Raw genomic sequence first — 27,408 nt, forward strand, 5'->3', positions numbered from 1 at the left:
GCTAGGCTGGTGGCAGCTGCTGTTGCTGGTAGCAGGCATGTCTAGCTAGCGTACTATCTGTGTCAGTCATGAGGTCGTGTGTGTGTTTTGTGCTGCTGTCAGTGGGTCTAAGTCTAGGAAGCTGCTACCAGAGGACTTCCTGCAAAGTCACGCCTGAGTATGGATGCGTTCTTGAGACTGAGGTGGGTTTGTGATAGGCTAAATAATCTACAAAGAAACGTGTACCTACTAAATATTAACTATATTTTAATATTATATTATAATATAGGCTATTATAATATACATATGTTATTATTATCCTTATATATAATACGTGAAGGCGATTTCTACGAAACACTACTCCTCCGTTAATAATGGACGGATTTTTACAAACGACGTGTCAAAATAAAGTATTTTTTATGTAGACGCCCCCTTCCACCAATTCCTGTAATAAAAATCCTCAGGCTTTGTCCCACAGGCCATCAAAGTTGGAGTTTCTCCCATAAGATTAACATGTGGGAATCTAAATATTTAATTGGAAACTTTGTCCCCACTAATTTGAGAGGACGGCAGGGCGTAGAAACTTGGTAGAGGTGCCCAAAGAAAGGTCTTGGTCTGTAGATGAGTTATCAAAAGAAAAACTAAGCAAAATCCCTTAGGACTCTGCCCCAAACCTTTAAAGATCCCTCCACAGAGTTGTTTACATTTTGGTAATGTAAATAATACTTTGTAATGAAACAGCTGTTCATTTTTAAATTGTATTTCAAACCACACACATTTATTAGTCCAGTCAATGAATGCTCAAAAGGGGAGTGTAGAGGACATGGAGAGGGGGAAATTTTTTTCTGCGGGAATGTGTTCGGGGTGGTTAGAAGATAAAAATACCAAAAGTCCCCGCCCCTGCTGCTTCAGCGGTGGGAGGGGGGGAAGGACCCCATTTTTTAGTTTTTTACTTCTATACTGAAAACCGTGCATCGTACGGAAAAAATGTAAATGATAAAAAGAAAGATGATGAAATTCTCTACAAGAATGGTCATATTCATTTCTTCCGTATTTACATTGGTTTAAAAGATATTCTCAAAATAATATAAAAACTCTTAAATAAATTGATTTTTCATGCGTTTTTTGTCAAATAAGTTTATATAATCCATTAGCCTGTTGTTGTTTCACATCAATCAGGATAGAAAACAGGGTTTTTAACACTAACCTATGTAATATAATATATCAATCATATATATTGTGTTAAAAATCCTACTAATATTATAAATGAGAAAGTTTGGATGTATGGATGTATGTTTGTGACAAGTAAACGCAAAAAATACTGGTCGGATTGGGCTGAAATTTGGTGTGATGATAGCTCACATTCCCGATTAACATATAGAAGCATTCTTATCTCAAAAGTCCTTTCGGGCTCCGCCCCAGGGGCTCTGGAGTTTCCCATGTTAACCTTATGAGTAATCATATTTAAAAGGAATAAAATAATTTCGTCAGTAGTTGCAAATACTCAAGTTGGTTCTATGATATTAAATAGCATTAACAAGTTATAAGGTTTACCAACAGGGCACAGTAGACTACTATTAATTTTAGTATAAAACTTCAGTATAGAATATTTTTTAAAGATCAAAATGTTTCCATTTTGCGTCATCTTCCCGTTGCAAAGCACGGGTACAACAGCTAGTAGTTTATATAAATTTAAATATGTATGTTTGTCATGGAAACAAGTAATTTTGGCAAAATTATTACACTAAAAATTAAAAAGATTATGTTTGTAGCTATATTTGTCCAGGTTTATTTATATCAATAACCCAAACCAAGACTTAATATTATTGTTCATGGTCTGGCTCACTTGGGACGAGAGGGTCCGACTTCTGTCCCAAAAACTGGTGCCATCTGGAACTGAAAACCACCATCTAGGACATCTCCATCATTCAATTCTTGTTGATTAGACTCAATATTGGCTATCGAAGTGAGAATTCGGTGTAGGCCTATATATTCTTCATCTTTCTCATTCATCAGAATGGGCATTTCATGTAAAAAGTTCACTTAGCAGTTCTGGCATAACGGAGAACAATTATTGGACATTTTCTTTCATGCACAAATTGCACATCTGGCACTGTTATAATCTTTAGTACATTTGCAAAATACTTGGTTAAGGTATTAACTGTTCCTGGTTACTATAATTTCGGTGTCTATGTTCAAATGAATAACCAGTGGCGGTCCCTTAGGGGGGGGGGGAGGTATATATCCTCTCCGAAATAATTGATTAGCTAACATAAATACTATTAGCTTGAAGATATTTTAGAGCTCAAATGCATATCAAAATACGTAATTGTGCTTTAAATTCCACATTTTTTCCGGGGGGGGGGAAATGTGGAATTATTTATATAATTTCCCCCGGAAATTAAATCCTGGGACCGCCACTGCTACTGATTTTTTCAATCTGTAGCGTCTTCTTGGTCTGCCATCTTCGTGCTGTTTTCTGAATTGCTATATCCGTCAAAAACAACAATGCATTACCTTACAAGGTAATAGGTATCCACGTACCTCACGTACCCATCACATATCACAGAAACTGAACTTTGCCATATAACCTTATGCGTGAGAAATAGCCCATCGATAACCAAATTAAAAGTCGTTAAAACTGTTGTTGGTTGGTTCCAAAGAACTTGAACAGTGCAGGCATTTTTGGTCTTTACTCATACCACTCTCATTAAATAAAGGGAAATGGAGCAAGTTCAAATCGTTAACAATCCTTTAAATCTTGATAACTTTTTTAACTTATACAAATCGTATACGTAACAAAACGTATACAAAACTTTGAAACAGAATTAATGGTTTTGCTGCAACGTTTTAATCATTGATATCGATGGTTGAACTCACAGAGGACAAAGGGAGAGCCATATTTTCCCGTGACAGCTTGTTGTCTGCAAATGATTACAATCTGGTTAATTACTCGCAGACTACGTATTACAGCATCGTAACAGTTAACGGATTTATCTCCTACAACTCCAGATGCTATTGACAGTTTGAGTTTCAGGGAAGAGTGGGTGATTTTCAAACATTGCTGTCAGTTTAGAAATATTTGATATTTCATCATTTGTATAATTTAATCAAGGACAACTCTGTTTGGAAAACCAACTACCCTCAGAAATGTGAGATTGGGAGCGCAAAAAAGGTAATCTATTCCCAGTTTTAACCAATGAACCACCTAACCCACGAGAAATATTGGGCTTGTTTTTTGCAAATATAGGTACTAAAGATTGTAGCAATGAAAGATGTACATGCAATGAAATGTCCATTAAATGTTCCTCATTGGCCGTTATGCCAGAACTGCTAAGGAGGCCGTTTAAATAGAATGCCAATTCTGATAAATGAGGATGATGAAGAATATATACACTGCACTCTCACATCGACAGCAGTCTAATGAACTAGAATTGGATTATGGAGAGACCACGAACGATAGTATTAAGTCTTGGTTTCGGTAATTATTGATGTAAATAAACCTGGACAAATAAAGCTACAAACATAATCTTTTTTAATTTTTAGTGTAATAATTATGCCAAAATTACTTGTTTCCATGACAAATATACATACCTTATTTACATTTATATAAACTATTTTTAACACAATATATACGATTGATATATTATATTATATAGGTTAGTGTTAAAAACCTGTTTTCTATCCTGATTGATGTGAAACAACAACAGGCTAATGGATTATATAAACTTATTTGACAAAAAACGCATGAAAAATCAATTTATTTAAGAGTTTTTATATTATTTTGAGAATATCTTTTAAACCAATGCATATACGGAAGAAATGAATACGACTATTCTTGTAGAGAATTTTATCATCTCTCTTTTTATAATTTACATTTTTTCCGTACGATGCACGGTTTTCAGTGTGGAAGTAAAAAACTAAAAAAATGGGGTCTTTCCCCCCTCCCCCCCGCTGAAGCAGCATGGCCAGGAGCGGGGACTTTTGGTATATTTATATTCTAAAGGCCGGGGCCACACTTGTAATTTTCAACCAGCTAGACTGTTTATTTCCGTTTTCACGTGCGACGCACGTGAAACAGTTTGCCCGTGGCCACACTCGTCTTACGAGATAAGTTTTTCGGGCAAACCAGCGAGACTGATAGAGCATGCCACACTGACTGGCAATAAAAATCGTCCGTGTCGATGATACGCACTCCCCCCCCCCTTCCACGCTCTCTGTACAGGTTAAAACTAGAAACGTCCGTGGAAAAAGTTCAGCTAGATAAGATGAGTGTGTTCACTCCCATAAGCCGCAATGCCCCGCGACTAGTTTTACGTGCAACGCCCGTGGAATGTTAGTAGAGAATACACGTGCAATTCCGTTTGTCAGTCTCGCTGGTAAAACCAGCGAGACTGACAAACGCGTTCACGGACGTTTTTACTCTAGTGTGGCCTGCCCCATATACCGTAATGTATCTCTCAAACCCACGGGTAACGCCCGTGGAAAAAATTCAGCGAGATAAGATGAGTGTGGCCCCGGCCTAACTACCCCGAACACATTCTCGCAGAAAAAAAAATTCCCCCTCTCCATGTCCTCTACAATCCCTTTATTGACTGGACTATATTGGAAGTTACTGAATTCTATTCACTCTATTTGTCTATGACTCTACCAAATAAGTATTTGCAATGTTATTTTCTGATTTTAAAATTGATTTTCTTCTTTATCATGTCATGTGTTGCAATATAAAGTTCCATTACGAAATCAGTGGAAAATCCTTTTATCACAATAACTCTTACAATTATTTCTTACGGGTTGATGTATGCCTTTTTCACCACTTTTGAATACATTTTATCATTTTATTCTACACATATCAAATATTTATGTAGACATATCTGCTCTTATCGTGTCTAATAAAATCCAAACATAGAAACCTTGCCTAATATGGAACCCATGTTGACAAATTATTTGCACCTGCCTATATTACGGACTTTGGCGCAGAGGTTTGGTAACATTATTGAAAATAACACGACATTTTGGATGTAAAATATTGTACAAACAGAAAATACTATTTAAGCGGTATGGGGAATATTTTATTCATTGAATGATCAACCAAATTTGGCAACTAACGCAATTAATATCATTATTCTTTTTACACTTATTACTCTTTAAACAATGCTAAATGCTCAAAATATGTATATTTCACCCAATTTATCGCAGTTGGATGAATTAGAACGTAAACCTTGAAACGTCGATTTCGACGGGTTTCACCTAGTTATAATATAATACCGTAACTAAAAATTGTATTTAAATGGATTTATCCTTAGTAATACCAATTAGTAGATATAGCATGTCAATTCATAAGCAAATTTTAATTTACCATTCATAAAACCCTTTCCCTATCAATAAGTGTTACCTTTAAAAACGGTCAATTTGTTGAAAGATATATTGACGTTGAATCTTAGTAATAGCATAGCATCTTTAACATTACATAATAAATTATTATGTATTTAAGGTATCGATGAAAAAATACAATATCATGCACTACTTTTACTACACTAAATTATAGCACAAACCTCTAATATTAAAAAAATATCTCATAGTTAATTTGGTATGAAAAGAATAAAAACACACACTGGGGTCATTGTAAATACAATGTACAGTATGTCCTAAATATTATATCAAACATATTTAAATTTTGTTCATGAATAATTTAATAGAATCATATATTTCCTTACAACCTATGAAACGCTGAGTCCACTGAACAAATAATGAACTGTATATATTCTGATAGTGTTTTGCACACGTGTTGCTGTATAAATTATTTTGTGACTGAGAGCTGATAATTTTATCAAAAAAAGCTTTACATTTTTGAGGTAGACTGAGTTACGAAATGTATTAACCTATACATTAACCTATACCTTTTGCATATGCCTAGTTTATTTAACCTAGTGCTTACCCATTATAAAAGGGTTGTTGACAAGCTAACGGGAGAAAGTACGTGTCAGTTTGCTGATATAGTTTATTTTTGTATGCTGCCGTATTTATTGAATTTAGTTTTTTATTAATTGAAAAGTCTAAAGAAATATTTTTTTGGCCTGTCCTTTTATTATTTAGATGAGTTAACCCTTACCACTCACTTGTCGGCCGATTCGCAATCGTATGACATACCAGCTTTCAGAAAAAAGGGGGAAAATTATAAAAATTTGTTTTCTTTTATTTTATTTATTTTTTTCATTATTAGTGTAATTTGAAGTTAAAATACAGGTAGGCTTGACCTGCATAAAAATTAAACCTAGGGCATGGGGTGGGGGGCTAAAATGAGAGTGGAAAGGGTTTTTAAAAAGGTTATAAGTCTAGGCATTAGTTTATGTTTATTTGACAATATTCATCTACAACTATGTATATGAATAAAGATTCTTGACTAAGACTATGACTAAGAAACTAACTACAGAGTAAAATAATTTAATATAAATGTGTAAATTTTAAATTTCCAACTACAGGAAAAGTTCTTGACAAACTAAGAAACTGTTTGATCGCGAAATATAACAATGCCTCCACTGCACAGAACCAGTACCTGTACAGAGCAATAGTGAAAACGTTTTGTTTACATGGCAAACTAAACTGTGTGTTGTTTATTGCTTCGTGCTTAGTTTTTACATTAGACAAATTTCTATGAGTTTTCATTATGTCTAACGAACTCTCTTGTTCATATTACAATGATACTGCATACTTTTGATTTAAAATTACAAAAGTCAAACACCACTTTTTAAGCTTTCTGAATACATTATTCCTACCAAATGATAGCAGAATAAACATGTAAAAAGAAAATATTAAAAATCTAATTTGAAATTTTTTAGTTCTAAGCCACTTTATTCACAAAATGTAGGCGGGTTTAGGGGAAGAAATCTACTGTATCCCTTCTATTTAAACATACGTTAAAAAAACAATAGAACAGGGTGTCCTCAAACAGCCAAACAGAGTTTGCCTGTTTACTTACGGGACACCCTGTATATTAAGTAAAAAACGTAGTGGGGAACTTTCCCTCAAACCGCCTAAATTTTGTGAACGTAGTATTTAACAACTAGTAACAGAGCCCGTTATGGCCTCTAGTAAAATAATGGTTGCGAAATCCATACACCACTTTACTCACTAATATTAATGGTACAGATTAAGCACATAACATTAGAACCGCTTACTTAAAATAAGGAACTCACTTTAACACAAATGCAAATTGTTAACAACAACATTTAATCAAAGAAAAATCAATTAAATAACAATATAACAATAAGCTGTTAAATTATTAACACATGTTTCGTATGTTTATATTATGCATACTGGTAAACCAATTATTGCCATCTACAAAAATTATTGGCTTTTCTTTTCTGAGTTGGGTTAAAGGTCTTCTACCCGTTCGATTTTCATAATTTTGGCCTTAAACTAAAGGTATGGACGCACCACAGATTTGCCAACAATCATCGGCATTCATTTTGACGTATATTTCGAGTTATGCACAAAATGCGTCCCTGTACATTCCTTATGGGAGTTAAATTTGGGGTTTTTCAGTTCGTTTGGCTCTTCTACCAGCCTGATTTTCATAATTTTGGTCTTAAAATAAAGCTATGCAAGCATATGTTTGTCATCAAGCATCATTATTAATTTATCTAATATATTACTCAACGAAAAAATATATAAATTTGATTTTTTTTACTTCAATTAAAGATGTATTCCAGCAGTTCTAATAATTACATAACCCTATATGTTTTGGTCTAAAAACCTTTAGTGAAATATCAGCTTTCATTTGAGCTATTGATTATTAAGATTCCAATCTTAATAATCCTACCTAAAGCACACTGATGAATCAACAATAATTATAATCGTTTAGGTAGGCTACTTATCTGCAATCAATGATACGTAACTCAAATTTTATTGAAGTCTTATTTTATATGTCTTAGTCTTATAATACTTCAAAGGCTTTTACTTGAAATATTGATAGTTTTAATCAGTTAAGTTAAAGATATCCTGAATCGCTCAATCAGAAAACATAAATTTAATTATATCTTGGATATGGAATTTAGTTTTAGATATATTTACTAATTACGTTATTCTATTTGTTTTGACTTAAGAACCTTCAGTGAAATACCAGCTTCCCTTTCAATTATTGATTATTAAGATCGGACGTACCTAAAGCACACTGCTAAATCACGAACAACCCAAGTTTAAAAAAATGGAGTTCTTTATCATCGATTTATAGTCAAATGGTCTTGCTTGCAACAACAGCAACTGTCAGACTTTGACGGGTTTCACCTAGTAAATAAAAACAAATCAAACTTTCATAACTATTTGCAAATCTACACGAATTAGGCTTTCCGATGACCTATTAATTAATAAAATTGGTTCAGTAGAGTTGTAGATTTAAATTGTACAAAATATTTAGTTCAGTATTTTCTGACCATTATAAATTGGGAGGTTGCTTAACGTTTTTGCAAATAACTTTGAAATGGTGAGGAAATCGACCAAAGTGGAAGGTAATATTCTGATAGAGAATAAAATTTCCTACAAATAACTATTATATATTTCTGGAAAATACTCAATAAAGGCAGCCTAAAGTTGGCTACAAATATAAACTTGGAAAAAAGGCGTTTTAAAAGTAATATTGTTTATTTTTAATGTTTTACCTCAAATATGTAATAAAATCAAACTTTCATAATTATTTGCAAATCTACACGAATTAGACTTTCCAACGACCCATTAAGTAACAAAATCGGTCCGGTAGAAGTATAGATTTAGTTGTACAAATTTTAACAAAAATATATCTAATTCAGGATTTTTTAACCACTATAAATTTGGAGATCACTTAGATTATTGCCAATATCTTTTAAATGGCGGGGAAATCGACCAAAGTGGATGTGATATTCTGAAAGAGAATAAAATTTACTACAAATAACCACTATGGACTTCTTGAAAATGCTTAATATAAAGGCAGCCAAAAGCTTGCTAGAAATAGAAACTTTAAAACAGAAACTTGAAAAAAACAGTTTTTAATGTATTTTTGTTATTTTTACTTTTTTACCACAAAGATTTAATAAAACCACACTTTCATAATTATTTTCAAATCTACATGAGTTTGGCTTTCCAATGACCCATTAATTAACAAACTCGGTCCAGTAGAAGTCTAGATTTAGTTGTACAAAGTTTAACAAAAATATCCCTAACTCTGTATTTTCTCATTACTATAAATTCGGAGGTTGATTAGCTTTTTTGCAAATAACTTTTGAATAGTGAGGAAATCAACCAAAGTGGAAGGTGATATTCTGAAAGAGAATAAAATTTGCTACAAATTGATACCATATACTTCTTGGAAACACTCAAAAAGGCAGCCAAAAGTCTCACCCAAATAAAAAGTGTGAAAAACACCGTTTTCAATGTATTTCTTATGGAAAACATGATTTTTTGAAAATTTTCACCATAAATCATAACAAAAACCAACTTTCATAATTATTTGCAAATCTACACGAATTAAGCTTTCCAACGATCCATTAATCAATAAAATCGGTCCAGTAGAACTCTAGATTTAGTTGTACAAAGATTTTCAAAACTTAATAGATGAGTGAACGAAGTGAACGAATCTATGTATCGTGTATAGCGGAGTCGGAGAAAAGTTGTCTGTGAGTGTGTTCGCACCAAAAACTCAAGAACCGTCGCACTTATAGCGTTCAAATTTTGCACAAATAATTATGACACCAGTGGGAAGACCTCATTAAAATTCTAGACGATTCCGCTCAGTAGTAATTATAAAACCCTTAAAAAACATTTTTAAATTTGTCCCATAAGAATAACATTAGGAGCTACTTTCTTCTTCTTTTTATTTGTTTACGTTTTGCGACCAAAAATTTTGTTGTCTACTTAAGACAGAGAGAACGGCTTTTACTCTAAGCACTTTCATTCATGGAGTAAACAGTTTGGCGTCTATGAATATATATCATTATAATTTCACAGCTTTCAGAATAATGTTATTTAAGCTAATTAAATTTCACAACTTTCAGATTAATAAATTGAACTTAACGATATTAGTCGGCAATTATATATACCGTTTATGTTCAGTGTTAAAATTCACCTTTAAATTAAAAATATATATGTATGTATTTAGAACAAAGCAGCTTTTTACATTATTCATTTTAATGTTGGCATTGAATATTGATGTATGCATTAAATAAGATGTTGGTATATGTTTATACTAAAAAGCTATGCGAGGGGGGGGCTGGTCCACGACGTAGAGAGTGGTAAAGGTAGCAGAAAGGTTAGCAGTGAGAAGAAAGGAGTACGGGAACCCTTTATGACTGTTAAATTAATGTATCTGTAATACTTAAACGCTATTGAAATATATGGAAACAGGTCTACGATGTAGGAAGTAGTAAAGTAGTGAAGGAAGTAGTCAAGGCGAGCGCTGCGGAGTGTGTGAAGCCTTTGTGACAGTTAGAATAATGTATCTGCAATCCAAAAAATGCTTTGGGAAGGGAGGAAAACAGGTCCACGACGTAGGAAGGGGCGAAGGAAGTAGTCAATGCGAGCAGTCCGGAGTGTAGAAACCCTTTGTGACAGTTATATTAATGTACCTGCAATACTTAAATGCTATAGGAAGGGAGGGAAACAGGTCCACGACGTAGGAAGGGGTGAAGGAAGTAGTCAAGGCGAGCAGTCCGGAGTGTAGAAACCCTTTGTGACAGTTATATTAATTTACCTGCAATACTTAAATGCTATAGGAAGGGTGGGAAACAGGTCCACGGCGTAGGTAGTGGCGATGGAAGTGGTCAATTCAAGCAGTGCGGAGTGTGGGAACCGTTTATGGCATTTATATTCATTAGTTAGATGAACATTTATTGGATTTTTAATCATTTTTAAATGATATAATAGCGCTATCGTTGATATAAATCATCATTGTAAGCAATACGAAGTTTTTTGGGAGATTCCTTACACTGTGCTTTGACAATTTATTTAAGTTAGATTAGTTTAGTTTGGCTTAGTGTTGTTTATGATAGGCCTCATAACAAATATAGAAATAGGCTTCATTTAATCAAAATACGTTTTGTACAGGAACGATGGATATACCTCCTAACGATAACTTTTGGGAATCCATTACGTATATTACCAATGACTTTGGTTAATTAATGGACGAGAAGTTAGGATTGTTGTTGACTGAGATTTGGTTGATTTGCCCTTACAAATAACATTATTGTGTTCACCAGTGACACCGGTAAGTAGGCTAGGTGTGGGTGGACTCTTTCATTATTGCGCTCATGTTCACTCATCCCGTTACGCGCAGAATAAGCGTACTACTAGTTATATATAGAATAGATAGTGCTAATACTTAAGGTAGAGATAGAAAATTAGTGTATGTTGAAATGCCTTTTAACACACTAAGATCAGCTGATTTTAGGTTTTGTTGGTTAAAGTCCAGTAAGGACAGCTGATGAGCCCAGTTTTGACCCTCCAAAGAACTATACTAACTTTTTTCTGGATTTAACCGACAGTGTTAAGATTTTAGTTCTGGAAAATTATTATATTGTACAAATTCACAAAACATATTTTTCATTTTACATTTTGGTTACAATACACACAAGTTTAGTCCTACAAATGAGCTCGCTTTTCTTAAGATCCTTATGTAGTTTGTTTCATTGCTTGTTTATTATTGATAGTAATTGGCAATAAAAGTTTAAATAATCAGCTGTTTGTAAATATACTGGTCCAATCTTTCTTTTGTTGTCCCTTCCATGAAGGTAGTTGATAACAATTTCTGAGTTGAATGTTAAATAGGCCTACTAAAGATTTCATCTTGCTTATTGATAGTTATGCACCAGATAAAATATTTAATAATCAGCTGTTTGTAAATATACTGTTCAAATATCTCATTTTACTAGGAACATTTTTTATTTAACCCATTTTTAATTAATCCATAAGTTGGGATTATTTAGGTAGGAACCTAACCTAAGTTATTAATTTAAATGCTATGTTAATAAAGTGTATTACTTGCAACAAAAGGGTAAAAAAATAGGTTGAAGGGCAAGAAAACAAGTATAATATTAGATAACAAGCCACTCATCCTACACTCAACTCCATTCATACTTTTGGCTTAAAATACCTATATTTGTATGTTCGCCATTTCAAATTAAAAGTATTAAACATTTTTAAGTATTAGATAACAATTCACATTTACTATAATTTTAGAATGATACTTTTATGAAGAGGCTACTAAGATACTTTAGAGGTAGGTAACTAATTACAACAAATATTAGAACTAAAGTTTTTACTTTATTATCAAATTAATATCCATACCAATTTTTAAGATCAGTTTATTATTTATACTCAAACAAGCCTCATAACTAATTGTTCCAATCAATGTATACAGCCATTACATAATTTTAAATATACATCATTTATGTAAATTATATCTAAAATACAAGAGTGTAGGGTAGTCCATCACCCAAATTTTACTAAATAACTGTACAAAAGAAAACCATCTTATGCCGGATTATAAACTTTTTACTAGAAAAACTAAAAAATATCATTTAAATCAATACCTTACGTACATTGAACGTTTTCTCGCCCTAAACACCATTCTATTCTACAAAAATGTAAAGAGTACTTTTATTAAATATACATGTTACTTTACAGAATATTTAGTTTACATATAAATATAATCTCTTATGAAAATGAATAATTACTATCTGATTTACAATGTTGTGTATTCATTAATTGCAAGTAATAATGGAGATTTTTTAAAGACTATTAAATTTTACTAAAAAACTGATTGGCTATTATGAAGCTATAGCTATAGATACGATATGCTGTAGATGCTAGCTGTAGACACTTACTGAAGTATCCTGAGAAAGACAGTTATAAGGAAGTCTACAAGAGAGAGTGGCAAGGTCTTGCTATCAAGGTCGTTCCTGAGACAAATCTCTTATTATTGATAGAATTCCTCTGGCTTTCATGTCTAAGAGTATCTGTGAGATAATCAATGATTGAAGCCAAAAATATTGCTTAAATTTGCGGATTGGAGGCAACAATGTGTTTTGAGGTTGATAAATAAATAAGATTACTAGAAGAGTAGCCGCAAATAGGATCAGTTGGTTGAAGCATAACAGTTTATTTGCATAAGTTAGCTGTTATATAACTCTGAAAGTAATTTTTGATTTCATAATTTTTAACTAAAAAATGTTTAACCAAAAGAAAAAAATATAGACCACAAACATAATTATGTAGTAGGGCTACCTAATTTTCATTAATAGTTGTATATTATTTAATATGTACCAGTAAATAAATAATAATTGTTCATAACTTATTTCGTTAACCAGTGTAAACTTTAGTTTTTCTCTAACGTGATTAGAAATATGGATTTCAATGTTTTTAAAGATAAACTGACCAATTAAAGTGTAATTCTAATGTTCACATGTTTCATAGCTGTTTAGTTCTAACTTAAGTACTTCCGTTATCTGAATTGGCGCAAGATAATAAACTAATCCTGGATTTATATAAATGAAAACTAATAATTGTAACACAGTTGCAACAGATAGTACGTATTGGTCCTTCATTGAGAGTACATGTGTCAGTTTAATGGATAATATAACAAACAGCTCTTTGGTAAGTTTAGAAAATAGTTTGCTTACTGTAAATTATCTATGTTGAATAAAATAGGATCAACAATAACTCAACCGTGTCGTAAATTACTACATGTAATGGCAATATTAATTTATACAGAACTAAAAATACAAAACAGTTACTTATAATAGTTAACTTGTTCAAATACCTAGTAGGGTGAGTGCACCAGTGAATGACCACCCCCCAATGAATGACCGTTTCGTATAAAAAACCTCATATCAGGCTTTCTGTATTTCCTAGTCCGTTACAAACGTGTTTAAAAGTAACTTTGGGGCCTTATACAAATTCACCTTGTGACTGATTCAAAAAGAAAGTGTCAATCGTCCTTTTGTAACATAAACAAAATTAGATGTTTCAAGCAGTTCGTTTTTAAGCTTCCCACTATGGCGTCTCGCACAAACATGGTTGGTTGTAATTTGTCACGGTTCCCTAATTATTGATTGGAACTGTAATATATTACATTTAATTCATAGTTAACATGTTAAGGTACAACTCTGTACTCATTTAAAGATCAAAATCCAAACCAATTGTATATTTAAACAGCCGGTCAATTACTGGTTCACAAATTTAGAGTATAACCAGTGAATGACCGTTTCGTTCATTAACTGGATTTAGGTCAACTTTCTTTATTGATATTGATGAAAATGCTTTCTGATAGAGCAAGTAAATTCCTATGAAACAAAAAATTTGTTAGGAATTATGTGGATGCACTATAACCAAAGTTTGAATGCTAGTTAAATCTTATGGTCATTCCTAGATAAAAAGTGATCTTTCACTAGAACCTATATTTTAACGACCCTGATATCGTTATTTTTCACTACAGGGTGTTCAGTTTCCATGAAAAAATCTAGAACGGGGGTTATTCGGTGAAAGGAGGAGGTTCAATACATTTTTTAAATTGTTATATAATATGCGGTCATTCACTGGGGCGATGACTTATGTGCAAAAAATTGTATTTTTCGACACTTTTTTTAACATGATACATTAAGTTGTATCATTGGGAAGTACAGGGAAATATGGGCAATACATTTAAACGATTTCGTACAATGTAGCTTAGTAGTATATTTTCCCATGTTGTTTTTAAGTAGGAAGTCACCCTTAAACGGTCATTCACTGGTGCACTCACCCTATGATATTTTTGTTGCATGACATAAGTCTGATTTATTCATCAGCTGATTCTTCTTGTATCAATACTTTAATACTTTTCATGGCAACCATACAAAATATGTATTTTAAGCCCAGTATGAATGGAGATGAGTGTAGGATGAGTGGCTTCTTGCATATATTGAACTTCCACTTCCATCAAATACAATAATAAGCAACCATTTAAAACCCACTTAACCTACAAAATGTTTATAAACCTTATTTGGAACCATGTGAAACTTGCTTTGTTTGATTTTAGCGAATTTCCCATAGCCTAGGGAATAAGCTATTACCGTAGTAATCATGGTAAGACCTAGGATAACTCAAGTAAAAATTATCCGATTTTGATTAAATTTTGTATAAACTTGTAAACATGCATTTATTGAACGAGTTTGCGATCCAGCATGATCGGACTATATGGGAACGGGGGTTTATGGGGGGTTTTATGTGGTAAAAATAGGTTTTTCCTATTTTTGACCCTAAAAACACAAAATTTTACAATTTCTTGCCAAACCATTTTGTAGAGCTTAAAAAAAACAAATGATTTAGTACAGTATATTTAAGCGTTATTGTGCGCCTAATGGTTACGGAGAAAATTCAAAAAAATTGTAAATTTAAAATTCCTATGTTATTTTTATGGAGAATAAGTCAACTGTTGTAGTTTGCTTGTTTATGAACATATGTGATATGGAAAGCGAAAAGGGACCTCTTGTCGGCGATGCAAAATTTTCAGTACGGCCGATTTAAGTAATTAAGGTAGAAAATATTGAAATTCGGGTTGTTATCGATTGTTATGCCTCATTTATCATACAACAGGACAGTATCGGTAAAAATATCGAATTGAAGACATAAGGTCGAAATAAATCATTTTGTTAGCCTCTGCACGGTCTGAGAGAAGGTACCTCTTGTCGCTCAATGTTATTTCGCCATAACGACAAGAGGTCCCATTTTTAATATTCACTTTATTTTATATACATATTTTAGTCCAAAAAATAGGGCCGAAACACATAGGGCCGACAAGAGGTCTCTTTTCTGAAATGCGATTTTTACGACATGCTTCTATAAAACAATAATTTAAATGAAAACTATCAAGAGTTAAGACAAATATTGGTTTTGCTCCATATAAGCTTTCTTTTGATACCAAAATCTCTTCTTAAATAAAAAAAAAACAAAAACTGTTTTAATGCGTACTTGAAATTTTCAAAAGTGGTTTTCTCAAAACGACCCTTTTCCATAACAAAATTTCAAAGTCCTATAACTTAAACACAAAAAACGCAGATGCATGGGACTTGCACCTAGTGATTCAGAATTTAATAAGGAATTCAAATATGTATATAACTCAAAATGGAAAATTCCCGACAAGAGGTCCCTATTCGCTTTCCACATCACATATTTTGATCGATTTTGGAAAATATATTCATTTCTTACTAAACTATTAACATTTTACAAACAACACTTTTTTACCCTCCCTGTTGCAGCAAACCGAATACTCGTTAAACTAATTCTAATTAAATAGGGAATAAATGTGATATTTTTAAGGAGGCATTTTAGTGTAAATCCAATCAGGCTAGTGGAAATTCGCTTAGTCTGCAGGTTTGCTGCAGCGGGGGTATTTAGAGATACATTTGAGTTTAAAATTGCAGTCTGCCCTATATACCGGTAGATGTTATTTTACTTTTTTGCTTCTTTACTGCATCTTTAGAACTATGTGATAAAAATTGTTCTTCTTTTCCACAGTGCCAACATGGTGGACAGCTGTTTGACTTGGAGAACTTGTCAGGGAACTGTACATGGCTCCTGCTGGACCCTACAGGCTCCACTCCTCTCATGCCTACCTCTGACATGAGACATGTACGACCCACACCTTACCAGGGTAACGTAACTGTAGTTTAACAGATAGCAAGGCAGAACAGCTCTCTTGTATACTTCATTTTGGAGTTAGTTTTTCTCTCTTTCGTGTGTTTCATATCCAAAATGTTGGTCCAATATTGTTGATACTTGTCAATAGCAATTATAAATGATTGAGCTATTGGCATACATGTTTAAGTGGCACAGATGTATCAGAATAAAATGGTTTTATCTGCAACCGCCATCTAGATCAAACAATTGGTAAATGGACTGAGAGGAAAGGCACTGAGGAAAACACAACTTGTGTTGACATATCGATTTGAAAACTAGTAAAAACTAGTAATGGTGAACAACTACCTACCTTGTGTCACTTTATTTGTATGCTGCATATAAAATAAATTGGGTAAAATTCCCTATAATGTTTCCATTTGATATGTAAACTTTTGGATATGCAATTCCTGTAGTTACACTTCCTGTAGAAGAAATGTTAAACCACTGCTGTTTAATGAAACATAAGATTTATTGTCTGTTTATAATGAACCTTACTGCGAAACCCTAAAGCATTGTTTATACAAATACTGTTTATTTTAATCATAGCAGGGTTCTTGAACTAAAGTGTTCACAACTAAAGTGTGTGAACTAAAGTGGATAGAGCCATCGCTTAAGCACTCATTGTTATAGCAGATGAAAAAGCTTCATTTGTCTGTGCCAATTGCTAGGGTTTGCTATACAAGTTCTATCTTGCATGTGTTTTCTTTACTTAAGTAATTTTTTAGCTAATAGATTGAGCGCTGAGAATAGATTTTGTGTTTAAAAAATGAAAAACATTGTCTCTGCTCATTTTTTATAATGTTGGAAAACAACCAAGAACTTTAACAAAAAATTATTGTAATCAGCTGCATAGCTGAAAATTAAGGGTCATGATAAAATTCAATTGAGAGCAGCAAGTTTTTAACACACTCCTAAAAAGTTATCATAGAAGCCACTAAAGCAACTAAGAGTCTGTGAACTTTGATTTAGAAGTTACAAATATTATCAATTCCCACAGATATCAACTTTAGCGGCATGATACTTTCTTATCTTTGTTCAAATATACACAAGTCAAACATAAATTATTGTACTAACACAGTACCTATTGAGAAGTAAATATTATATAATGGTAGTAATTAAAAATGACTTAAACTTTCAAAGGAATTTCAGTTGCCTATGTTTTTGTTGAATTGTAAAATTGTAAGCAAAAGTATAACATTTGAATGATTAAAAAACAGTTGATGTTTTTACAGACTTTTGTCTTCTTAACAGTGTGTTATTGACGAATATCTTTGACTATTGATAAAACTAGACATTCCATCCCCATTTTAAACTGTTCGCTGGTTAGCAGGGCCGTCCGAAGGGGGGGGCAACCGGGGCAAGTTGCCCCGGGCGACGCGGCTGAGGGGGCGCCGCGCATCGGCTATTTGTATTAACATAGTATTAAAATATGTGAATGCGACTTTTACTGGGGGGAAGGGGGCGCAACGACCACATTTGCTCCGGGCGCCACAAACCCTAGGGACGGCCCTGCTGGTTAGTGAATTAAAATACACTTAGTTGTAAATTGAGTTGTAAATTTTTAGGGTTCAAAACTGGGTCCAGTTGTCCTTGAGAACATCGGGTGTTTAGTAAATGGTTGTGGCTGAAAAATCAGCTGATCTCAGTCAGTAACAAAGCTACCTAGATCTCATTCCATTTTACACTCATCTCGCATTCAGCTTAAAACGTGCAACTATCAATAGTTTTGCTGTCTCATAAGTTTTTATTTCCCACCAGGAGAGGGAGAAAATGTGTTCACGCACCCAAGGGACCATGATGTAGTCAGGGTACCGACTACATCCAATCCTATGGATTGGATATCCATAAACTAACCGCTATAAAACTCCGCAGACTGTCTTCTAAGTAATGATAATGACAGTATTGGTTGCATTGCAACAACTCCACTTATGTTCGATGATCTCGTATGTTCCAGTGTGGATGTTTGGCAGTTTATCCGTGGGGTTGATCAGTCTGTCTGGTGTGTTTGGAGCTGTTCTGTGGCCCATCTTCAACAGTCCCTTCTACCCACACGTCATGAGAGTTCTGATTGGTCTGGCTGTCGGATCACTGTCTTCCACCGCCATCTTTCAGCTCATTCCAGAGGTAGTTATTTTTACTCAAAATTGACTAGTCTGGGTAGTCATGGAGTTACTATTAACACTAATTATCATAAGATGTTGATGGTGAGATAATCCATATGGTTGAGGAGTGATAACATTGAACCGAAGCATAAACTTACTGTTGGTGGGTAAAGGTCAAGTATGTCATAATTTTGAAAATAAATTACCTGGATAATGGGTAGAGTAAATCATCTATTTCCAATAATTAATGTCATAAACATGATGGATGGACTGAAGTCATCATCAGCTGATAGCTTTTCCTATTGTACTGATTGTAGTAAAAACCTGTTGTTGAGTAAAGCAGCACATCCGTAAATCAAAGGTGTTTTTTTTTTGCAAAGTCATCAAAGATTAGCATATTCCTCATATAAATATGCATTGAAATATACTTTAATAAAATGTAAAAGCTAGCTCAGTAGCCTTTCAAAATATATCATCTAGCTACAATCAAACAAATCCCTGAAAAAAGTTGAGTTTACATGTTATAACTTTGAACACTTATTATTGTCCTAAAGTTTACTAGATAAAATTATCAAAAGCTTGATTATCGAGTAGTGACACAACTTCATAAACTTTTTGTTAGGTACAGGCCATCTGAATGAACCTCCAAGATTCTGATCTTATGTTTTCAGAGAAATGTTTCTCCTCTTCAATTTGACCTCTTCAATTGAAAACATTTTTTAAACTTAAGTACTTTTTTTTAGCTGTAGCTTAAATATTTTCAAATTTAATACAACCATAGTTTTTGAATTTAAATTTCTGATAGTGAACAAAATGTGAACGTTAGATTTTTGTCCTAAAGATAAAACATTGCTGACTGGCTTTAACACTTGCTTTGACACTTTGGACTTTAATTTTGTTCAGTTCATTCTTTCTTTCTATTAATTGTTAATTCATAAATTAATTATCCCTATACCGATGTTTAACGTTGTTTAGATAGATTGATGTCATTTATCACAACATAGATTAAGCTATGGCTAATAACATCCATATTTTGTGACCTAGGTAATGCAAACTGCATTGTTAATTCTGTCTCAATAAATGGTTTGATTTTATTAAAATTTAACAACATGTTTTTATCACAGGGTTTCAGTTTAAAAGAACACGACCCAGACCACGAGTACTTAAAGGTTGCAATGTACACTTGGTTCAGCTTCTGGGTGTTGTTCTCAGTTGAAGCTCTCACCAAAATCTTGTTTGGGAGGAAAAAGGTAAGGCACGTTAATTTGCTATGTTATAAACAAGCACTATAAAATACTGACATCATAAAACATAATTCAACTTATTCAATAAGCAAGTTATAAATATTTTTGTATGACTTAACAAAAATACTTAATAGGTCACTTGTTGCATTTTAAACTAGTTTTTTTACCCTTGCTTTCAAAGTTACAACAGGAAATAATGTGGATTTTAAAATCTACTACAGAAAACAGAGTTTAGGTTATAACATTACTTTGGTTTATTTAAACTGTTTGATAGAATAAAATTAATCGAGATTAATAAAACTATCAAAATCGTTGTGTGGCCGACAGGGAATATTTAACAGAATGTTGCATTTTCAGCGTAAGAATCCAGGTGCCACAAACACCAATGGAAACTGCGGATCCATGGGCATCAAGGAGTTTGAACTCAATGGACTACTTAGCCCATCCACTGGGACCAAGGTACCTTTAACTGTACTTGCTTATGACTGTGCTTGGAACATAGAATTTCACTCAAATTTTAGTTGATTTAAATTGGTTAAATCTATCAATTCACTTTAAAATACTAAATCGTTTTCACCATACTTATTTAAAAATACATCCGCTGTAGCTGCAGAAACGTGAATTTCCATTTGCCTATGATTGGATTTTCAATTAAATCTATTTGAATAATAGCTGGCTTAACGTTCTTAGGTTTGCTGCTAAAGGGAGTGTAATACGTATGTGTTTAGTCAAATATTAATAGCTTAGTATAAAATAAATTTGCCATGTTTGATCCAAATATATACTAAGAAAGGCAACTACAACGGTTTACTAGATTACTTGTTCCCATAAGTATAACATTTAAACAATTTTAATATTTATAAGGAATTTTAAGTTTACCATTTTTTCTGTAACCAATAACCGTAAAAAACACTTTAATATACTAGGGTGGTCTGTCATTACACTTTAGAAGCATAAATGAGCGAAGCATTATTTAAAGATTGTCAATGGCTAAAGCAGCTAACAACCTACAACATGTTCCCTTTCAACAGATTCACCATTTGTTAGACATGTGTATTTAATCGATATGGCCAAAGACGCCTTGACGTTGGACAATGATGACTTTTAAGTTTTCGGGCAGTGTAGGTAAGACAGATGCTATTTCATTAATATCTTGCTCAACATTAATGATGTTACCTTTGTAGTGAAACTGGCCATCCTGACCATTTGCTTGAACTTTGTAAATGCGCATAGCGGGATGTACTCGTGCAATCAACATTTGTTCTACAATCATCAGGTCAGTTAATTCGTTCGGGACACTTGACACATCCATATTATTTAACGCCGTGAATTTAATTGCATTTGAACGACAACGCTAACAAATCGGTGATTGGTTTGAAGCTGTTAGTTGTTGGCGATGATAGTTAGTGCGAGTGTAAAATTTTAGTGCATCTAATTCATATTGGAATTGATTAGCTAACTGCCTATCATTATCAGCTTCTTCCGCCACTGCTTCATCTGGTTCTTCTTGTTCACGACGCCACTCTCTTACAATATTTGCATTATTGGTGTGACGACCAATATTACGATGTGGCCTTTGAGGCATGCTCAAAACAAATATAGCAAAACTGTTACTTCCATTGATAAACTGTTACATTCCAACTTTAACCTAGGATGAAAGTAAACATTGAAATGTAAACAAAACAGTTACAAACAATTAACATACAGGGTGGTAATTAAGTCCGAAGACAGTTAAATGTTTTAAAAAATAATGTAGATAGAGCTACAATACTTTTGGTACAAAGTTACAGAGCATAAAACTTTATTTTTACGCATATTCAGTGATCCAATAACTCTTCAGGGGGACGGCCCACAAGGAGTCGGAAGAAAATCTTAAATCGAAGCATCGGTCACTATGCACATCAAATGAAAGGTCTTTTTCAGTAGAATACAATGTCGCAAACCGCACTTCAAAAGGTTGATCCTACGCAAAATGGCAGATGTTCAAAGATTTCTTGAATCCGCCATTTTGAATCTTTGAACGACTGCCATTTTTTACTCAGGCATTCTTTTGAGCTCTAATTTACGGCATCGTAATCTACTAGTGAAGACCTTTAATTTGATGTGCATATCGACCTATGCTTACGTTAACAATTTTCTTCCGATTCCTAGGGCTGTGCCCCCTGAGGAGTAAGCGTATAATAGCAATGCAAATTAAATGAACCTTTGAACAACTGTCATTCTTGGCTCGGTTGTCAGTTTGAGTTCAAATTTGCAGCTTTATATTCTGCTAGTAAAGACCTTTAATTTGATGTACATGTCAACCTATGCTTCTATTTAAGATTTCCTTCTGACTCCTTGCATGGACGTCCCCATGATATGACAGAAAATTTATATTTAAAAAAAAGTAGGTTTTTAGGTGTGGTGTTGATGTACCAAATCTTATTGATTTATCTGTTGTCGTTTAGAAAATATTTAACTGTCTTCAAACTTTATTACCACCCTGTATGTTTATCTTATATAAATGATACGAGATAAACCCATATGTCATAAACCCAATATAATTTTTCTTTCAACTTACATTAAAATAACAAGCAAAATTGTGTGACCCGTAAGATAAAATCCAGAAGGAAATTTACAAATATTTTTTACCATAAACATTGTGCTCAGTATTCTTTAGCTGTTGGCCAAATTTCATATCAATTGGTCAAGCTATTACATTCTGATGCTCTTACAAAGAAGTTACAAAGTGAGGGAAAGTGAGCTTCACTCAATTAAATTATTTTTTTTAAGGTCTTTAAAAGGGTTTAAAGATAAATTGGGAAATTTTTTGTTTTGGGGGTCAAAAATGAGAAAAACCAATTTTTACCCCATAGAATCCGGTTCCCAAGGTCCTGATCATGCTGGTTAGCGAACTCACTTAAGTTTATCCCGCCCTCCATCTTCAAGCCAAATTTCATCAAAATCTGACAAAAATTACTCAAGTTATTGCGTGCACATTTGTATAAAAATCTATACATTTATAAACATTTTAACAAAAATAGAGTGGCCCCTTAAGGGACATCAAAATGAAAATGAAGTATATGGGTCCCGGCTCTAGGTCTTACCTATGGTAATAGCTACTTCCCTGTAAAAAAATTCGCTAAAAACCAACTGCGACAATCAATATGATTAATAAGTATTTCAGAATTAAAATCCAATGTACTGTGAAAACAAAGGATTCCAAGCAATTAAGTGGTGTGTACTTTGTTAAGTCGAACATCTTAGATTAATGTAATCAGTCAGTGGCATTTCATTATCAATTATTCTGTTAATTTAGATAATAAACTAATTAAATTGTTATCTTAATTGATTGTTTCTGTTAAGAGCTTCCTGGCTTTAAAGGTAATCTAAATGTCACATAGGAAATGAACTAAAATATTAACTAAAAATAAATTATCCCATTTAGCAAAAAACACAAGAACATTAAAATAAGTTACAGATTATATCATTAAAAATGTAAAACATTGTTGAAGCTTACTAATACTATGATATATATAATTTCAATGAATTTCCTAAAATTGAGAACGAATTCTTAAAAATAGGTTTTCATATTAGCGAATTCTTTGTAAAAATTTTAACTTTTTAGTCTAGTGTGAGGAAGATTAATAGTCCTTGGAGACTAGACGTTCTAACTCGTAAAGCAACTAAAAAAACTACAAAGAAAATTTATAATCTAACAGTAAGTTATACTAGATTTTTAAATTACAATTACTCTCGTGTTTGAAAAAATATGTTGAAAAGGTAAATAACTCTTCAGTGCCTGTTTGAAATTAACAAAATTAACATTGCTCTTATGGCGGGCAAATCCAAGATGGTAGTTAGCTTCCATGGACTCCCTTGGAAAACAATTAAAAACTACAAAGAACATTTGTTATATCACAGTTTACTAGATATTTACATTATAATAACTTTGTTGTTTGAAAAAATCTTTTTGGACGATAAATTCATCAGTTGGTTAAAATTATCCAAGATGGTCGCTAGCCTCCATAGGACTCTTAACTAGCAGTGGCAGAAATTGAACATGAGAATTAGGAATAGAAGACCACCCACAAGAAATCGGGTTAATTTTTGTATAAACTTTTCTTCAATTGTCAATAAATTAACATAAAAAAATGATCCTAAGAAACAACAATATATGAATTTTTTACCGAGTTATGCCATTATATTTTCCATGATTAATAAACATATTTTTACATTTATGACGACATTATCTAGAGATCCAAATGAATTAGGGACTTTATTTCACAGAGAGCATCGTTGACCATGACTGAGACGAGCCAGAAAGTAGCTACAGTTGCTTGGATAATCATATTTGGTGACGGACTTCACAATTTCATCGACGGTATGAGTATCGGAGCTGGCTTCACTCAAAGTATTGGTACCGGAATCAGCATCAGCATCGGAATTGCTTGCGAGGAGTTTCCCCATGAACTTGGTAAGTTATTGGTGTAAATTTGGGACAAAATTTATTTCTTCTTGTAATTTACTCTTTTTCGTACTTTTGTTAAGTTATTAAAAAAAGTTATGTATGTTATCAAGCATTACACAATACTATATCTTTGTTCACAATATTATTTATCTGAAAAATCTTAGTTTAAAAATGAATTTGTTAGTGTTTGTTACAATTCATCTAGTAGGTAGAGCAAGGAATTTCTGACCTGGAAACCGTTGTTCAGATTACATCTCATTCTCATTTAATAAAAAAAAAATACAAATGCACAAAATTACAGGCTTGCTACAAAAGCCATTTATGGTGTGTTTGCAACAATTAAACTTCATGGAACACCACCACAGTGATTTTTTAGTCACTACCTATTTTCTTTTTTATTTCTTGTAAAAACTAACTATAACATAAAATACATCTAACAAAGTCTTTCAGAAACACGGTACAATCCTCATCATCCAAGGGTAATCAAATTAAAAATGATTTTATTTTAAAGGGGTAGTTAGGACTTGCAAGTCCTCTTTATCATTTGACTTTGAGGGTGTCTAGAAAACAAGATACGCTTGGCATGAAAAAATTCCCTCTGTTTAAAGCTAATCAATAACCTACAGGGGTTTGAACAATTTTTTTCATTTAGATAACCTGAAATTTAATGATTATTCCCTTTGTCAAGTCTAAAGTAGCAGTAATCAGCAGATGTATTTCTAACTGTGCATTTTGTCTTCAGGTGACTTTGCCATCCTTATCCAGTCAGGAATGTCACTCCAGAAGGCTCTACTATACAACTTCCTCTCTGCTTGTACCTCCTTCATAGGTCTGGCTCTCGGCATCGTATTGGGAGAGTTGGAAGGCTCTACTTACATTTTTGCTTTTGCTGGCGGACTTTTCCTCTACGTTTCCCTGACACATTTGGTGAGATATATTTTTGACCGTTGAATATTGGAAGCGTCTTTAGGACCAATCATGAAGCAAATTTAAAATGTGTTTCATATTGGTCTTTGGAATACCAATAAATATTAAATATTGAAAATAACTGCTTCTGGTAGTCCATAAAATGCATTCAGCAACTATTTTTGTCCCAAATGTTGGAAGCATCTTCACAGGCTATACCTAGATTTTAATGTGTCTCAGCTTACTATCTCGTTTTTAAATCTGACATTTTTGGGCAGAGCGATGTCAATGAACCTGAAGATGGCTTCAACTCAGACCCAATATAGGTTAACTGTAAGAAAGGACCATGACGTCCTAAGTTCGCCTCAAAAAAGAAGTATTTTTATTTCATTTCAATTCTAGTTACTGAATGCAATCCAAGGCAATGTGATACCAAAGCTGGTATTCACATAATTTAAATTAACCAGGATACGTCTCATAGGCAAGCTAGAGTGGTGACTACAATAAGGTATTGCGGCAAAAATATCTCATACCAGAAATGTCTGGATTATCTGTTGGCTACATTGTTCTGTTAGCTTTTAATAAATGTTTACAATAAATATCAAGTTATTTTGTCAATAATCCTTTTTTTCTTTATCCACAGATCCCAGAGCTGCAAGACATGTTGAAGGAAAGTCTAGCTCAAGGCCAGTGTCAGGCATTGTTGACTTTCGTACTTCAAAACATCGGAATTCTCTTCGGGTCCTCGCTTCTTTATTGCCTTACCAGATATAGTGACGAGATCGCAATAGACTACTCAGGATAGAATCAACAGAGAGAGATCTAGGTTACCATTAGGGGTGTACAACACTAGACGTCCCCAAACTAGATATTGCATTAGTGTACAGTGATAGTTTTAAGTTTAGACCAGTTATAAGTTTTAGACTATCGACCCCAAAGGCTGTGATGATACTGTATTTTAACGTTAATTTGTAAGAGGGTAAAAGTGTTAGGGCGAAGTGTGTTTTATCAATGAGCTTTATACTGAGGTAAAAACAAAAATGGATGGACTTACTTAACTCATGTTGATAGAACCAAAAAGTTTTGTTTTTGATCGTAGGACACATGATTCTTGTTGTGAAAACTTTAAGAGTAATTTTACTTGAAAAATCACATCATTAGTGAAACATTTTTACCATATTTATTTAGGAATTTATATAGTTTGTTTAAGGAAGATTTGTCATTGAGTCCCAAAACACACTACATTTTCATGCTATCTTATTTAATAAGATGAAAAAGTCTTCTCCTGAATCTTAGATGTTACTTTAATGAGATGGTAAACTTTATACTGTATACATATCGAAGAAGTCTGCAGCACTCTCTGATGTGAATATTTATTATTATATTTACTAATTTTTGTTTGCTGAAAAAATGTTTTTTTTTAATATTGCTCTCAAGGAGGAAAGTATTTTACAGGTTTTTGCTGTAGGAATTAAACCAATTTGTCTCGACATTTTGTAAACAAATGTTTCAATGTTTGGGATTATGGAGAAATTACTAAGATTACATTTCCGTTTCTAAGTATCATATTATAATATTGAATTTTTCAGTTTTCAAACTTACAGAATATAAAAGACATTTGAAATTAATTAACCCATATTTTTATTTGAAAATATATCATAGTAGGCACATGCAGGTAAAGTGGGAGGTGTTAATTTTAATAATTTATGATCATTTTTAAAATTACAAATACAAATCATTACCACAGTAATAAAAATGGGTGTATCATATTTCATCACTAATAAATTGTACTTTCACTTGTAAATATTTTAGTTAGTCAATTCTATTTAAGTACTTTTATTATTAAACATATAAACCATCTTCTGCATTTTTTTTTATCCTGGAAAGACTTATAGGAATTTAATCACAATCAAGTGTAAACCAGAATAAACAATACTGTTCAGATAAAATGTCAACAATAATTTCTCGGATCATCTTCAAATGGTCCAAAGTCGTTTGGTCCACAGTTTATATTTCCGTTCGTTTGGTCCAAAATCGTTTGGTCCAA

The 27,408-nt window shown here is 33.0% G+C and overlaps 1 protein-coding gene across 2 annotated transcripts; it reads left to right on the forward strand.

Annotated features, from left to right (window-relative positions):
- On the forward strand, positions 1-27,221 carry LOC128986250 (metal cation symporter ZIP8-like). 2 transcript variants are annotated; one of them, XM_054406506.1, is made up of 8 exons: positions 1-182; positions 16,498-16,633; positions 18,614-18,783; positions 19,886-20,011; positions 20,363-20,464; positions 24,275-24,461; positions 25,198-25,382; positions 26,005-27,221. In XM_054406506.1, exons 1-8 carry the CDS (start codon positions 69-71, stop codon positions 26,164-26,166), a joined length of 1,182 nt encoding a protein of 393 aa, XP_054262481.1. In that variant the 5' UTR covers positions 1-68; the 3' UTR covers positions 26,167-27,221. The 2 variants fall into 2 exon arrangements, with proteins under 2 accessions (XP_054262481.1, XP_054262482.1); XM_054406507.1 differs by lacking the exon at positions 1-182 and adding an exon at positions 13,538-13,599.
- Positions 27,222-27,408: the final 187 nt, after the last annotated feature.

Source organism: Macrosteles quadrilineatus, unplaced genomic scaffold (assembly GCF_028750875.1).
Source record: "Macrosteles quadrilineatus isolate MER2022 unplaced genomic scaffold, UCM_ALF_1.0 Scaffold_2__2_contigs__length_208266976, whole genome shotgun sequence".
NCBI lineage: Eukaryota > Metazoa > Arthropoda > Insecta > Hemiptera > Cicadellidae > Macrosteles > Macrosteles quadrilineatus.